General features: G+C 39.0%; 1 protein-coding gene across 1 annotated transcript; it reads right to left on the reverse strand.

Moving 5' to 3' along the window:
- Positions 1-247: 247 nt before the first annotated feature.
- LOC113544388 (kelch-like protein 33) lies at positions 248-13,093 on the reverse strand. The gene is made up of 8 exons (XM_026943195.3): positions 12,935-13,093; positions 11,560-12,353; positions 10,325-10,767; positions 9,597-9,719; positions 8,124-8,243; positions 6,770-7,020; positions 6,007-6,177; positions 248-961 (listed from the first exon to the last, which is right to left on the reverse strand). Exons 2-8 carry the CDS (start codon positions 12,347-12,349, stop codon positions 436-438), a joined length of 2,424 nt encoding a protein of 807 aa, XP_026798996.3. The 5' UTR covers positions 12,350-12,353; positions 12,935-13,093; the 3' UTR covers positions 248-435.
- Between the last annotated feature and the right edge of the window lie 4,341 nt (positions 13,094-17,434).

Here is a 17,434-nt window from a genome sequence, read left to right on the forward strand (position 1 = left end):
TGGTAATTACAGACCATCCTGACAAAAAAACTATACAAAGAATTTTGATAGGACAAAGTATTTCACCATAATGAACTAACAAACGTGAGAGCATAGATTGCAAAGAGGCTGTGAGGCCATATCTCAGCAACAGTTTAGCGCTCAAACAAAACGTAGTAATTTAGTTAAGCACCCAGTGAAATTTGTGTCATTACACCACTAGGTGGTGCAATAATAAAAAGTTTGTGACAAAGTGTGCATGGGGCAATATGCCAATATATCCAAATCCTGACAAATTTTCAACTGTTCCAGGCTTTTTTTTTTTACTTAATGCTGTTTTTAACTGCCTATATATTTTTATATTCATTACCTTCAATACACCATGAATTTATGTAATTTTACTCCCACTTTGCAGTTTTCAAAACAATACTATTTTGTAATATTCAGACTTCAACATTAACCCCTGTGGTTTATGGGTAATTGAAGCATGCATGCTGCAAGGTCAGCATAAGGTCGAGGCAATGTTCCCAGTTTGTCCCAGAATTTGTCCCGTGGATCATAGCGATAAACCCATGGTGTGTCATATCCTGAGTCAAATGAAGACCCACCCAAGATATACAGCATTCCATCAAGGCATGTGGCTGCAGGAGATAGATGGGGTCGTGGCAGAGAGGGAAGAGGCATCCAGCAATTCTGCAGCACATCATATGCCTCGCATTGTAACTGGTCCCCAAAACCCACCTGCAGAGGCTGTAGTCCTCCAGCCACGACCAGTTGATTTCCTACAGCCAGCATCACATGACCTGCACGACCGGCTCCACTTGCCATTGGAGCCCTGTTTGAGCAGCCGTAGACAGGATCATAGTGCCACAGAGACGGAAGACAGCGTAGATGAGAGTCACATCCACCTGATATGAAAATTTCGCCATCCAATATCGCAGCAGCATGGCCGCAGATGGGCGTGTCTAAAGGATGAGCCAACCTACCAGAAAGCACAGATACAGAGAAAAAGCAAATATCAAATAATTGAAAAAAGTGTCTATTTATATTCTTTCATTACTCCTGGTGTAGCAACACAGTTGTACAGTATTTTTAAAATACCCAATATATCTATTCTATTTAAAAAAAAGTTTATTCATAAACAGAAATAGACATACATACAAAACTTTTTTTTCTGCACAACTGCGAGCTTAAATAAGAGTGGAAGTCATGTGACAGGAACTAAAACAACCTTTGTGAGTGTTGGACCACACCCTCAACTACATGACATGGAGAGTGATTGTGGATATGTAAAAAGTGATGAGAACTCTAAAAACATGGGCTGTCTGGGCAGTTTCTGCTTTGTGCTGGAGAGCCAGACCCCCCACTAAAGACTATAGGGTAGGAGTTGTTGAACAGTAAGTATTAGACAGGTAATTGATGTGTGTGGAAACATTGCCACTTGTGGAGAAAAAAAGAGATGGATATTTATAGGTAGTTAACTAGGCATGGTCTTTCTCTCAAACGTATTCAAGTTTCAGTTATATACTTTTGTGAGTAAATAACTAAATTTAATTTCAGTTATTTAATTTTGTGAGTGCAGACTACAGCCAACTAAATTACATGAAGAGTGATTGAACAATTAAAACATGGGAAGAGCTCTGAAACTTACGGTTGGGCTTCTGGATGGCCTCTGCTTTGTGCTAAATAGCCAGTCCCCCAAAAAATAAATTGTACCTTTTCTGAGACCCTGTATCTTGGTCTGGAATTAAACAATACACTGATCAGCCATAACATTAAATCCACATGCCTAATATTGTGTAGTGCCCCCCCCCACTCACCCACACACAGTCCTGACCTGATTTTTTAAGGCATGTATTCCATAAGACCTCTGAAGGTGTACTGTGGTATCTGGCACCAAGACATTAGCAACAGATCTTTTAAGTCCTGTAAGTTGCAAGGTGGAGCCTCCATGGATCAGACTTGTTTGTCCAGCACATCCCACTTGATCAGATTGAGATCTGGGGAATGTGGAGGCCGAATCAACACCTTGAACAATTTGTCATGTTCCTCAAACTATTCCTGAACATTTTTTCGCAGTGTGACAGGGCACATTATCCTGCTGAAAGAGGTCACTGCCAATAGGGAATACCGTTGCCATGAAAATAACATCCATATGAATGCCAGGACCCAAGGTTTCCCAGCAGAACATTGCCCAGAGCATCACACTGCCTCTGCCAGATTGCCTTCTTCCCATAGTGCATCCTGGTGCCATCTCTTCCCCAGGTAAGCAACACACACGCACCCAGCCTTCCATATGATGTAAAAGAAAATGTGATTCATCGACCAGGCCACCTTATTCCTTTGCACTATGGTCCAGTTCTGAGGCTCACGTGCCCCTTTTAGGTGCTTTTGGCAGTAGACAGGGGTCAGCATGGGCAATCTGACCGGTCTGTGTTCTGACACGTTTCTATCATAGTCAGCATTAACTTTTTTAGCAATCTGTGCTACAGTAGCTCTTCTGTGGGATCGGACCAGATGGGCTAGCTTTCGCTTCCCAAATACATCAACGAGCCTTGGGTGCCCATGACCATCACCAGTTGTCCTTCCTTGGACCACTTTTTGTAAGTACTAACCACTGCATACCAAGAACACCTCACAAGACCTGCCGTTTTTGGAGATGCTCTGACCCAGTCATCTAGCCATCACAATTTGTCACTTGTTAAAGTTGCTTGCCCATTTTTCCTGCTCCAAACACATCAACTTCAAGAACTGACTGTTCACTTGCTGGCTAATTTATCCCTCCTACTCACAGGTGCCACTGTAATGAGATAATCAATGTTCTTCACTTAATGTGTCAGTGGTTTTAATGTTATGGCTGATTGGTGTATGGCCAAAAGTATGTAGTGACCTGTCCAATCACACCAATATTTGTTTCTTGTACATTCCATTCCAGATTTAGTCCCCCCATGCGGTTATAATAACCTGCCCTCTTTGCGAAGCCTTTTAACTAGATTTTGGAATGTGGTATGAGGTTTTGTCCATTCAGCAAGAAGAGCATTAGTGAGGTTGGGCGCTCATGTTGGGTGAGAAGATCTGGCATGCATTCAGCATTCTAATTCATTCCAAAGGTGTTGAGTGGGGTTGAGGTCAGGGCTCTGTGCAGGCCACTCAAGTTCTTCCATACCAACCTTGGCAAACCATGTCTTTATGGACTTCGTTTGTGCACAGAGGCATTGTCATGTTTGTACAGCTTTGGGCTAGGCTCCTTATTTCTAGTGGTGCAGTGCTGTGGAGGACAAGGGGAAGTTGACATGGCCACAAGAGGAATGAGAGTTATTTTATAGTGCTTCTGTGGCCAGTTCTGACAGATTGGGCTGAATGAGGGAGGAAGTTGGGATGTAAAGTGGTTGGGTGTTAGGATAAAGAGGGAAGGAAGAGGGATTGGATATCTGAGGGAGGAGTTGTAATGGGTGAAAATGGATAGGATGTATGAAGGAATGGTTGGGATGAATGACCAAGGGGGTTAGAAGGAATAGGGAAATGGAGTTGGGATGAATAGGGGAGGCTGGGATGCAGTGGATAGAGAAAGGGAATGAAGCTGCTATTGTTAAAAAGTGGCTGCAATTCTAGAAATCAGCAAAGAGAAGGGCTGTTGTTCATGAGTAAGACTGAGTGGGAGCATGTGTGATCCTTGGGAGAGAAAACACATTGGCAATCCTTGGGAAAGATAGCTGCAATGCTTCAAAAGGGAGAGAGTGGGCACCCGGAATACTTCAGAGAGAGAGAGAATGGATCTACAATGCTACAGCAGGAGAGAATATCCAACAGCACAATGTCCCCCAGAAAAAAAAAAAAACATGTTCCCCAAGCTATAAGGAACCAGCTGGTTCATTGAATCCACACCTCACCCAGCTCAGGACATCCAGGTATTCAGAAACTTGTTACTAACTGCATTTGGTGGCCTTCAATTCAACAGGATGTTACCCACTTTGTACAAATTCAGACATGCACCCAGTCTAGGATGTTTCACCACTTTCCCACTGGACTACTGGAACCCCTACCCAAACCCCATAGACCATGATCTCACATTGCATCTGACTTCATTTCCAATCTACTAGAAAGTAGATGAATGGATGAGGAGAAGCAATGCAGACTCTGTGGGATGCAGCACATATGCGGGTATTTCCTTGGGGACCCATCTGTCACTACAGACGTTCACCAAGAACACCCAGATTGGCCCACAGGGGTGGTTTGGTTTGAGGAAACACCAGGGGGGGCTGTCACAGCAACTCCCTGCAATGCCCCTTCTTACTATCAGGAGTTGCTGTCTCCTGAATACTAACCCAGTTTCACTGTGTAGTATCTCAGTATCACTGTGAAGTCTTGCGCAGTAACTAAAGAAGATCTGAGCCTTATTGATTATTCTGACTCTTGTCTTTTTTTAATATTGTCTGATTACATTGAATCTGTGAAAAATTCAGTTAAAAAACCTGATGGACATGGAGGATTATCCTAACTTTCTCCCCAAAACTCTATTGTTAGAGGAAAAAAATGTACAGATGAGTACAAGAAGTGGACTATTCACCAGACTAGAGACCTAGGCTAGGTAATTGTGATTTGAGAAGTTGGTGGTTTGTGCATCCACATTTTCCAATGTATGTTGTGTTTTTTGTTTTTGCTGATTTTTTCTCCCTCTAAATTATTAATTGACATTTCATTTGAAGTCAGTGAGCTGAACACAAAAGTTGCACAACCAAAATCGAGAAACCATTATTATGGCTGGGGCGTGTCAGTGTTGCAGGGTCATCTTAGTGATCATGTTGTTCTGGAAACATTATTTCACTGATACATGCTGATAGTGGCTTAGTGTTTATGTTTCGCAGTCTCACTCTTATTCTGACTCTTGTCTTTTTTAATAGTGGCAATTTTCCAGTTTCCTGGCTGATTACATTAAATCTGTGGAAAGTTCAGTTAAAAAACCTGATGGACATGGAGTTTTATCCTAACTTTCTCCCCAAGCCTCTATTGTTACAGAGAAAATATACAGATGAATACAAGAGATGGGCTGTTCATCAAACTAGAGACCTAGGTTACATAATTGTGCTTTGAAAAGTCCTTGTCTTCTGTTTGAGAAGTTGGTGGTTTGTGCATTCACATCTTCCAAGGTGTGCTGTGTTTTTTATTTTTGCTGAATTTTTCTCCTTCTAAATTTTTAATTGATATTTCAATTGAAGTCACTGAGCTGAACACGAAAGTTGCACCACCAAAATCAAGAAGCCATTGGTATGGATGGGGCGTGTCATTATAGCAGGGTCATCTTAGTGAGCATGTTGTTCTGGCAACATTATTTCACTGATACATGCTGATAGTGGTCTAGTGTTTACCTTTTACAGTGTCAAACTTGAGCAAAAACAACTCTGCTTTAAAGCCGTTTGCATGTAGAAGAATAGATGGGAATTCCCTTGTTCTTTAAACTTCCAGTGGTCAAGTTGGAAAAACAGGGAGAGCAGTAATTTAATGATGAAGCAGGCAAATGCACTGGAGCTGTCGTGTTTTCAAGAGGGTGGTTTGTCTTACCAAGTGTACAGAGCTGGACAGAGCAATAGGTGTTTACTGAAGGCTTAAACATGGTGCTCAACGAGAATATCCAACAGACAAATCGGCAGTGGCCAACAGCTGGAATGACCTTTATCTGACGTGTTCATTTTTGAGGTAAGTGGGACATGAATGGAAGTGTTGGCCAGTGAGTATCTCCATCATGTGAAAACTTTGTCACTAGTGGAGTCATGGGAATTAATAGGAAGTTAAGTACGATGAATATGGAGCTTAAATGTTATTTCTTTAGTTGAAACAATGAGCCAAGGAGAAAATGTTTCAAAAAAGAAAAGTGCTTTTTGTGTGTGTGTATATAAATATATATATATATATATATATATATATATATATATATATATATATATATATGTATATATACATTAAACAAATTAATATAATTTGTTAACTATTCTGCAAACTATAAAAAAATGATGGCAGGTGAAACTGTACCTCCAAGTGTTGTCTTCAGGTGTGTAATACTCCACAGAATCCAGGTAATTTGTGTCATCTTGGTTGCCTCCCAGGACAAAAACTTTGCCTCTCCAACACACAGCAGCAAAGTAGTCTCTGGCACTGGCCATATCAGGCAAACACTCCCATTTAAACTGGGCAGGGCTGAATCTGAAAACAGACACACATTCATACTCTCTGTATATATTTTTACAAGGTCTATGACCTTCTTATATGTATAGAAGTTAACACTGAACTGTCCTGCTGTAAATTGATCTAAGTACTGTAGCTATCCCTATAAATAATAGTGATATTCATGCATTACTTACTATAAAAATCTCTATGGCTCGTGTTTTCTCAATGAAAATGTTCATTTTGAGCACCAGAACATCAGTGCATGAAGCCAAAGCATCCCATTGGTTTTAGAATAAAAAGTCAAATGTACCTGCAATTTATCTACAAATATAAAAGATTTTCTGATAGTAATGTAGGTCAGGTGTTCTCTTTTTACCATACCAGTTTATTCATCTTTTAATATAAACTAGACAATAATTTACAGTATAAGTAGTCTTTTTTGCATTAATAGGTATCATAGCTACATGATTTTTATCTCAACCAATTGCATTGTGACTAATGTTTGTAGCATTTTGTGCACTACTATTTAATATGTTGTATTTAGTTGCATTACTGTCAAATTATCCAACAGCTACATGCTTTACATGTAGCTGCATGCATATTTTACCTCATCACATGCATAATTTACCTCACCACAGACTTGAGTATATCCAGTTTTCCGTAGTATTTGCGCCCTCCTAGTATGTACAATACATTATTGAGAACACACACACAGTGGCGAAGTCGTGGGGGTTCTGGTAGCTGAACCAGAGGTTCCCACTCTATAGTCCGAATGAGTCCCTCTCCACGCAGAAAGCGCTGAGCAAACCACAGGGACCGGTTTGGTTCCCGCCGCTCAAAGTTGTCATTCACACTGTCCCCTCCCACCAACACCAAGACCTTCAAGTGAGAAAAGGGCATTTATTTAATGTGTGTATTCACTTAATGTATGTTCACTTAATTAGTATACTCATATGCACCCCTCAATACACAATAATAAAACAATAAGATCAACATCACAAACAATAACAACTGTGATCATAGAAGAATTTTTACATTTAACCCTTTGCTCACTGCGAGAAATGGATAAACTCTTACCCCAGGTCATTTCTTTTGATTTTTTAAGCATTGTACATTGTACAGATTTTGTTGTAAATGCCCATCAGTATCCTGAAAAAACACCCACAGACTATTTAACCTACTACATTTATATAATAGCAACACGGCTCTAAATAAATCACTATTCATAATAGCATCCCTAGATGCTGAAAAATCATTTGATAGGGTAGAGGGGCCCTTATATCTAAACCATTTCAACTACAAAGAGGTACTCGACAATGATGCACTTTATCCCCATTGCTGTTTGCACTCATCATTGAACACTTGGCTGCTTCTATTAGACAGCGTAAAAAAAAAAATCTAAGGTATCCAGTCATACCACCATGAAATGAGTTTATATACCAATAACATTTCACATCACCAGTCCTTCATTGTCACTTCCATCAGTCCATATTCTGATTAATAACTATAGCAAGGTGTCTGGTTACTCCATGAACTAGTCAAAAACTGATGTTCTGCCCATGTGTAAACTTAATTGGGATGCCTCGGATCAGGACACATCCTTTAACTATGAAGCACAATCTATTAAATATCTTTATATTTGCATACAAGACAAAACTATATCAAGACACATTATTGCTATACATACAACACAATCAACACTACCCTGACAGCTTCATGGAAATCCAATCAATTTCTAATCATCAAACACTCAGCATAGAGTCAAAGAGGTGTAACCAGCATGGGACAGCTATTTACTGATGGATTGTTCATGCTCAAGGCCATTTTGACCTAAACAAATCATAACTTAAAATGTATGTGTAGCTACATGTACGTGTACCTTATGCTTTTTACACATGTGATGAAAAATAATCTGCTTATATTCACGTGGCCAAAATAGATCAAATAAACTCTGCTGGTGTGTGGCACCATGCACATGATACCTGATTTGGGGTACGTGGTTTACATCCTATTGTTCTCTGGTTTCCTTCTAGAAGCTTCCTCACAATCTGTAAGGCTTCCCTTCCTTCTGCATTCCTACGTAGCAGTCTGCAGCCCTCAACCTGCAAAAAATAGAAGGGAAAATAGGTGATTTGTGCCAGTTGTAGTCAGTCTTCCACAGTTTTCCCTATTCTAACACACCATGAATTTTAGGATAATTCAGTAATGAGTTGAATACGATGCTAAGACTTTGTACATCTATGCGTTATCTGCATTGGACACAATACGACAACTGTAACTAAACTGTAACAACCTTATCTGTGGATAAGAAACTCATCTCTCGATCACTATCTCATCTGTTGATAATACTGTATGTATAACTATAACACTGTATAGAACTGCAACACAATATATATACTGATCATCATATTCTTCTAGATAGAGTAGTGTTGTGTGTTGGAGTTAAGGGATCTCCTGGCTGAGGTCTTATTTGATTGACAATAATCAGTTAGTAGTTGTAAATGGTGGCTTCTCTATGCATTCAAAAGTAAAGTTTGGTGATCCACAAGGCTCTGTTCTAGGTCTGTTGCTTTTTTCTCTGTATATTTTACCTCTAAGTACAATAATTTGTATACAAGGTATTAGTTTCTACTGCTATGATGATGATAGCTGTATTCAGCATAGCCAGATAAGAGATGCAATGCTGTCTGGATGCCCCAGTAGGAGCATAAACAAGCTCCAATTAGTCCAGTATGCCTCAGCCAGAGTCTTTCCTAGAACCAAAAGAACTGATTACATGACCCCTATCTCAACCACACTGCACTGGCTCCCAGTAAAATTTTGCGTTGATTATAAAATATTAACAATGACCTATAAATCAGTGAAGGATCATTTATGATTTACCACGACTGCAACGATCAAAAGGTGCAGGCTCTTTATTAGTACCAAGAATAATGAAGACTACAGTAGGAGGCAGAGCTTTTTGTTACAAAGCCCCACAGTTAGCCAGTGTCACCTATATGAGGATGGGTTCCCTTTTGAGTCTGGTTCCTCTCAAGGTTTCTTCCTCATGTCATTTTCCTTGCCACTGTCACCTCTGGCTTGCTCATTAGGATAGATTTAGGGATATATTTATAAATTTACAAATGTATATCCAGAATTTATATATTTCTGTAAAGCTGCTTTGTGACAATGTTCATTGTTAAAAGTGCTATACAAATAAAATTGAATTGAATTGAATTGAAAGTTATGGAACAGCCTTCCAATTAGTGTTCAGGACTCAAACGCACTCTGAATCTTTAAGTCTAGGCTGAAAACCTAATTGTTTAGTATAGCCTTTTGCTAATAGCTTTTCTTTAGGTAAAGGTGCAGATCTGGCATCGAGAGTTTTGGTAAACTGGGAAGTTTGGATCCTGTTGCCCCCACCCCCCAATTCAACACTGAATAAACAAGTTTTGCTTTTTATAGTAATGTACCTCCTCCAGCTCTGGTGGACTCATTAGTGGGAAACGGACTCTCTGGAGAAGTCCTGGTAAATTGGCCAGCTTGTGTGCTTTATCCTCCTCAACCCAACTCATTAATGCCCTGAATACCACCACCTTGACAGAGCGAAAGAGAGACAGAGAGAGATTTGTCTTTATTAATGTTTTCATTCATTCGTTCATCCATCCATCCATCCATCCATTCGTCCATTCATCTTTAGTAACCCCTTTATTGTGGTTTAGGTCGAGTTGGATACGGAGCCTTCTTTGGAGCACTGAGCACAATAAATACACCCTGAATAATACCAGTGTATGGCAGGGCTTCATATGCACCGCCTCAAACCTAGAGGCATGTTTTTGGGAGGGAGGAGAATATCGTAGTACTAGGAATCACAAAGACACAGGGAGAACATGTGAAACTCAAAGACTGAGAAACCAAAGCTCAGGATTGAGCACCAGCTGTACCTGCTGCACCACTATTCTGCCCTGTTAAAACTTTAATTAATTAAATTTTAAAATTTGCTTCTTTGTAAGTCATATATTGCTATTGCTGATGATGAGAAAGTGAAAATGGATAGTAGTTTCCTTATTGGCGACCCTTACTTGTAAACACAGCAATAACTAGTTTGTAATTTTACTTATTCTTTTTATTACATACAATATGTAGTTACAATATAATATCATTTTAACATTTTAGCAAATCAGTTAGTCAGGTAACTCACCTCAGAGTCTACCCTCAGCTCATCCTTCTCTAACAGACGTGCCAGTAGGGTACAGGTGAGATCTTTAAAATTCTCTCTCTCTGAAATCTGCTGGAAGTGGGCTAAAGTATACTCCTCTGCTGCCCTACCAAGACGCTCCAGTCCATATGTCTCAGCTAGAAAGAGAGTGTCCAAACATGAAGCATCATTCATATGATCATGTAGAAATTCTGAGCATAGTGTGTGTGCCCCTTGTAGTTGGAACTGCAGAGATGCTTCGGTGAGGTCCCAGATATTCTGCCAGCCCAAATTTAACTGTCCAGAGTACATGAACTCCAGTAGGGATTCTAGCACCCATGATGCTATGCCTCGCAAACACACCACCTCCTCCTTGGACTCACGTAACCCACTGCAAAAGAGGGCTCTAAAATAGTCTCCCCCTGCAGCAAGTATAATGCGATGGGCTGAGAGAGAGATGGAAAGAAAGAAAGAGAGGGATGAAAAATAGCAGGTTTCATCATCATATATATATCATCATCATCATCATCGTGGTCCAAACATTTAATCTATTGTATATGGGAAGTTTTTCCAATCCTGCTACTAAAGTAGCCAAGCACTAAAATAAAAGCTAGTTAATTGGCTGATGAGTTGAGTCAAGTGTGGGAGAGCACAGTGCAGAGGTACTGAAGCAAAAGCAGTTGTTTCTCAGAGTCCGTCAACCACACAACCTTTTTCAATTAAATCCAGTTTTATCAATGACATTCGTGTCAGGTGAGTACACATGGTGAAACACCTCCCCACCTTGCTGACACATCCACAATGCATCATCAGCAGTGATTTCGGGAGAAGCATGAAATACAATAGTAGGTGTAATACTCATGAAGCACATTACTTTCTTCAGAATTAATTTTTCTTTGGAGAAGAATCTAGGAGTAAATAGACTAAACAAACAGTGTCCAATCAAAGTAATAATTGCACAATTTTGTGTGTGTGTGTGTGTACTGATTCTTCTCCAAAGAAAAATTGTGTAATAGCTGGAAGAGACATGGCATGCAGAAAAACTAAGATTAGGAAGCCCTTATGTGCTACCTACAGTATGTCTTTCAATGTGTGTGTGTGTGTGTGTGTTCCTGTATGTGTGTACAACACTTTTATGCCTACTATAAGAACCTGTGCAATAATGCTCAATCATAATGATTCATAATAGTAAAACATAATCACTCCTGTAAGTTCCCTTCATCAAACGCCGTGATTACCAGGGAAACGCTCTCCACTTTCCACCTCCATGATAACATCACAGCCAACACGTCTCTCCCACAGTGTCCTGATCACCCGCAGGCTCTGTTCTCTCTCCACCCTCCCAGTGGATGGAGCTTCAGCCTTGCACACCTCTGCGAGTCGGTCCACTCCTAAACATCTGCAAGCCATCAGAATCTCCTCCAAATCTCTGGCTTCAGTATAATTCATGTTCACTTCTCCATAGTAAGCAAAGTTCAGAACAGCTTTCAGTCCTGCATAAGTTATATGACACGCAGATCCTCCCACATTATACAAATTCACCTCCATATTCCGGGAGCACAACCACTCCTCTGCCCTTTGACTGACAGCAGCAAGCACTAATTGGTGAGCCTTGTGAGAATCGCCAAGAAGTTGTAAGCTGCAGTCCAACAGCAGTCCCTCTTCTTTTAAACTCCGTAATGAGCAAAAGAGAGAGTCACAGTAAGAAGGGAGGAGAAATGAGATGAGCTCTTGACTGTGGCAGGTGTCAGAGGATGGGAGGCATGAGGTAGAAATGTGAGTTTCATTGAGGTGAGCATCACTAAGAGTAGAAGAAGAGCAGGCTTTATAGTCTTTGATTTCTGTTTCAACATGAAGAGATGGGGAGATGGAAGTACTTGTTTCTGCTCCACCCTTCTTCCTTTTACATGCACCACTTCCTTTACTGTTTGTCTGTCTAACTGAGGAACTGGCCTGAAATAATGCCATCCTCTGACGGAGGGATAACTGTTGCTCTTGCTGTTTTTCTTGCTTTTGCTTCAGAGACATTATTCTGTAGAGAGGATGAAAGCCATTGCATTTACTATAACACACCAGTTAATACATTTAGAACATGATGGCCTACAAAACTAAACTGTGATACAGATTTGTTTCTAATGGTGCTGATTTTTCAATATTTAGAATAGAATAGAATAGTCACAATTTTAAGCATTATATATGCTATATATAGTATGCCTAGAAATGCGTAGAGGTATTACTGTAAATACTGAAATACTGTATATTGTTGCTTTGCAAACTGTGACTTTTTAGTGATTTGCTGGTCATCAGGACCAAGCAAAAAGCCATGAGCTTGATCTTCTGATGTATTTTGTACTAGCAACATTTTCACTTTATCAGAAAAATAGCAAGAACATTCCTGGAGACATAACACATGCGTCATTAACTAAAGATGCACATGCAAATGTTTTATCATGTTCTAAATGTATTGTATACAGTATATGACAGTTTGTCAGTAATGTGGTCATTGCACAGGCAAGGTGACCTCATGTAGAAACAAAAGGCTACACTTACAAGGTTGTGCTAGACTGTACCAGACTTACATTGTTTTCAAGTATCATATTCAAATTCACTTACCATGTGGCTGTTACAGGAAGGCAAAAAACCTCACTGTTACGTGAAGAGCAAAAGTGCATAAGCACAATCTTGTTTAGCTTTAAACGATCAAATCTTAAGTCTGGGTTCCCTGAAAAAAGACCGTTATTTATATCTCAGTTCTAGATAGTATCCAGTCACTTTGATACACCACAGGACAATGGGAGTGTTCCAGTGTTAGTATGCTAATAATAGACATTGGCACTTATAAGGTGTACATTTCCATTTAATAGAAAACAGTCAAATGTTCACTGTGGCATGAAGGCCTATATGAATAAAAGAAAGAAGACAAATTGTACAAGGTAATGTTTATAATATTGACAACATTTCAATATTACAGCTTACTCAACTTTTTTTTTATTTGTTAATCATAAGCAAATTGTCTAGTTGTTACTGGCTTTTATTTCTCATTTCAACAGCTCCATGTAATGTGGGTTTTGCAGTCTGGGTACAGACAGGTGACTCCACATGGTTTAGTGAAGGGCTGATATTCGGACCCCTTTTGTGCAATACAAGTCAGGGCCATAAAAAAATTGTCCATGAGCTCCACATGGAAACTATGTGTAAGACACATGGGTAGTGATAGGCTGACATTTAGGCCCCATGTATGTCAAGGCCAAGTGTGGACCAAGGTGGGCTGCAAGTGGGGCCCATGTGGGATCCCCTTTTTATTTTATCCCTTTATGTGGGCTAACCATGTGGTCCCGTCAAGGCCTTTATGGGCAAGAAGCATGGTGAAAAAGGGGTCAGACTCTGGGTTTTTGGTGCGGATCCATGTGATGGAGTTTATTTATTTAAAAAAGGTATAGTAATAAAAAGATCAAAATCAGGCAAGTGCCAATCAAACACAAAAGACTTGGCAACCAAGATTCAAGAACAATATAAAAACAGTGGTCAAAGCAAAGCAGGCAAAAGGGCAGGTACATAGTGAACTCATAGTAAACTTTACTCAGAATAACAAAAAACTTGGAAGGTATTTACAGTCTTAGGACCAGAAAGTGAAATGAAGTGAAAGTCCACTACTGAAAGTTCTGCTTAGCATTCATGGGCTTGAGATCTCTAGTGGTTGGGAGAGGTGCAGCCTTGAACTGGTGTAATTACTAATTACATACCACAGGGCGTCCCAAAAGTCTCCACAAATAGGGGAAATTAACACTTTTTAGCAAAATGTAACTTTATTTATAAAACATCCTCTACATAATTTCCATTTCGTTTACACACACGGAGTCATCTCTCCCAGCTTTGGCTCCCAGTTTGGCAACAGTGTCGTGTGTGATGTGCTTGCCATGTTTCCTTTCAAAGTCCATCACAACCTTGCGACAGCTTCCCGATCCAGCCATGAGAATGATTTCAGTACATTTTTCTTTTATCAAAGGCATTCTTCAAGGCTATCTGAAAAAAAAAAAAAATATATATATATATATATATATATATAAGCTAAGTATGAAAAAGGAGATCAATTTGTATAAACAATTTTTTTTAATTTTGCTATTGAGACCTCTTTTAATTATATATATATATATATATATATGTTTAAATTGCATAATGAATTTGGAGGAAGGAAGCAATTTCAGCATCATCTAATAGATAGATAGATAGATAGATAGATAGATAGATAGATAGATCGATATTGATCCTGAGGGAAATTTTAGGGTTGTGGTATTGGTAAAAAGACACAGATATCCATAAATACAGATATCCATAAATACAGTTACAGCACAGTGCAAAGTGAAAAAAATCGAATCTGAATCTAATTAGCTAGATTAAATATTCCATACATTTAGCAGAAATATTTACAAGAAATCAGATTTCACAGTATGGCAGAAACCACCAAGAAATGAAAGTAGAGTATGTAAATTTCCCACATTTTATGCCTGTTAGGTACAACAGCAATAATGTAGAAGCAAAAATGCCAAAAAAAAAAAAAAAAGCTCACAGTACAGAAAGTTACTGTAATGTACATTAGGAACTTTTTTTTTTTGAGAAAGAAGGAGAAAAAATAATATAACCTCTGATCAAGAATGATCTGCCACAGAGCTTCAGTAAATTTCCTAAGCTCTTATTCTGTGAAGGACGTAAACAAAGCATTTGTGCTTAATGTTGCCTCTGTACACCACCACAGTGGATTGGAAGTGAAGTAATCAACATGTGATTGAAGTGTAGACTTTCAGCTTTAATTCAAGGGGTTTAACAGAACGAACTGCTCCTTTTTACTTTCAAAGCCTTGCATAGTCTTGCTCCCACCTACTTAATGGAACATCCTCACATTCACCTGTCTATATCGACACAAAGTTCCTCTGAATCTGGGTTCCTTGTCAGGAGGAAGAAGAAGCACATGTTGATCTTGCTCCCACCTACTTAATGGAACATCCTCACATTCCTCACATTCATTCTATGTAAACAATAGGCTGTAATGCCTAAATGCTTAGTGCAATATTTTCGTTAAACCCCCTGAATTAATAATGATTAATAATTAATCATTATTAATAATTATATCTTGAAAGAATGCTGAAAGAATGAAACCATGAAAGAATGCTGAGTTGTAATACTGAGCATATTGATTCTAAAATAATGACTTACAGCATTGTGTGATATCTGAGTGAACTTTTAAACTCTCACACTTGCTTTGATCAACAGAATATGCTTCTTCTTCCTCCTGACAAAGAATCCAGATTCAGAGGAACTCTGTGTCGATATAGACAGGTGAATGTGAGGAAGTTCCAATAAGTAGGTGGGAGCAAGACTATGCAAGGCTTTGAAAGTAAAAAGGAGCAGTTTGTTCCGTATATATAAGATAAAGCAGGGAGACAGTTTAATTGATAAGCCAAAGGGACAGGATGTGCTGGGGTTTTTTTTATGGTTATTTTTTTACATGCACTGTAATGTTAGCAGTTGCATTTTTAATAAATTAAAGGTTTAAGATAAATACTAATAACAAGGGAATTACAACTGAGACAAAAATGTTCAAAAGCATCAAATGCAAGGGTTCATCATATAAGCCCTACTTAATGTATTATGTCCTATACGTGGGTGCTGCTCTCAAGTAGTCGGTTAATATCAGCAACTTCTCCTTTGCCTGATTTTTAACTTTGGATTATTATACTAAGTTTTGTAAACTTGTTTTTGTAAATAAACTCGAGCATATGGCTCCACACCAAATCCCACGGACTGAGTGTAACATAATCACCACAGGTACCACAGGTGATGATAACAGACATCAACCTACGTCTACAGCTTCTGGGCTTTTGCAAGCATGATTTGTTTTACCGAGCCAGATTTATGCAATCTCAAATATCAAAGGCTACTATTAGTACTTTGTGACACTTTTAACCTAGACAACAACGCAATGTGATCATAAACTTTGTACATCCTCATTATAAATGAGTCTTGAGCAAACTTTTGCTTTTGAATTGCCGTATTCTGCAGATAAGGTAGATTAGATTTGAAATACACGGGAATATTCCTGTAACACACCCAGTGTTGACCCTCAGAAGGAATTTCACTTGAACTGAACTGTGTTTTTTTGTTATTATCATCTGCAGTTGATCTCTTCACTTTACTATATTGCAAGTAGGTGACACAAGGTAATCCAATGAACAAGACGCTTACATCAGCTATTGAGCTATCTGAACCACTTGCAACTTCTTTCCCACTCAGTTTTAAAAGAAACTGCATCTATCTAGCATTGTTAGCAATTTGTATAAAGCACTTTTAGCACAGTCCTACATGTGGACATATCGAGTAGTTCTAGCAGAGTGGCTGAACTATGGTGAGATAATCATGGCAGTTAAATGCAGGGAGAGTAATGTTCCTTTTAAACCTGAGACGGCAACTGTTTCCTAGCTGCACTTGCAATATCATGGTAATTTTGTAACTATTTTTACTCAGCTATAAGTGGCAAAGAAGCAATCAAGTGCAGTCTTACCTGCGCTGATATGAGCTGCTTGTCACAAGCACTACATCCCTGGCTCACATAAAAAAAAGTGTAGCTGAAACGTTCCACCCTTTCAGCTTTTAACATTGCTTGGGAGATGCCACTGTCAATCATCATGTTATCTGATTAGGTGAAACAGTGGCTTTTATGTATTGTTAAACTATATAATTATAGTTGAAGATATACATCATTATTATTATTATTATTTTCAGAGACTTTCGGTGAGACACGCATTCACGGACGCGCTACAATTGTTGCATAAGCAATCACAGGAAAGCAGAGCCATAACTATAGGCAAAGGGATTCAAGAATGATTTGTAGTTTAATGTATTTGCCAGGCCATCATGGGAGAATGGTTTTGAATATCAGAGATCCTTTCAAAAATTTTGTTTAGACAGGTCTCAAGATGATGTGAGCCAAATTTGGTGAAGATTGGATAAAATTTGGAGGAGGAGTAGCAAAAATGGCAATTAGATATAAGCATTTTTTTGCTTGTTATTGATACTTTTGAGCAGTAAGTGGCACTGGGATGAAATTTGTTGCATAGC

Source organism: Pangasianodon hypophthalmus, chromosome 28 (assembly GCF_027358585.1).
Source record: "Pangasianodon hypophthalmus isolate fPanHyp1 chromosome 28, fPanHyp1.pri, whole genome shotgun sequence".
Taxonomy (NCBI): domain Eukaryota; kingdom Metazoa; phylum Chordata; class Actinopteri; order Siluriformes; family Pangasiidae; genus Pangasianodon; species Pangasianodon hypophthalmus.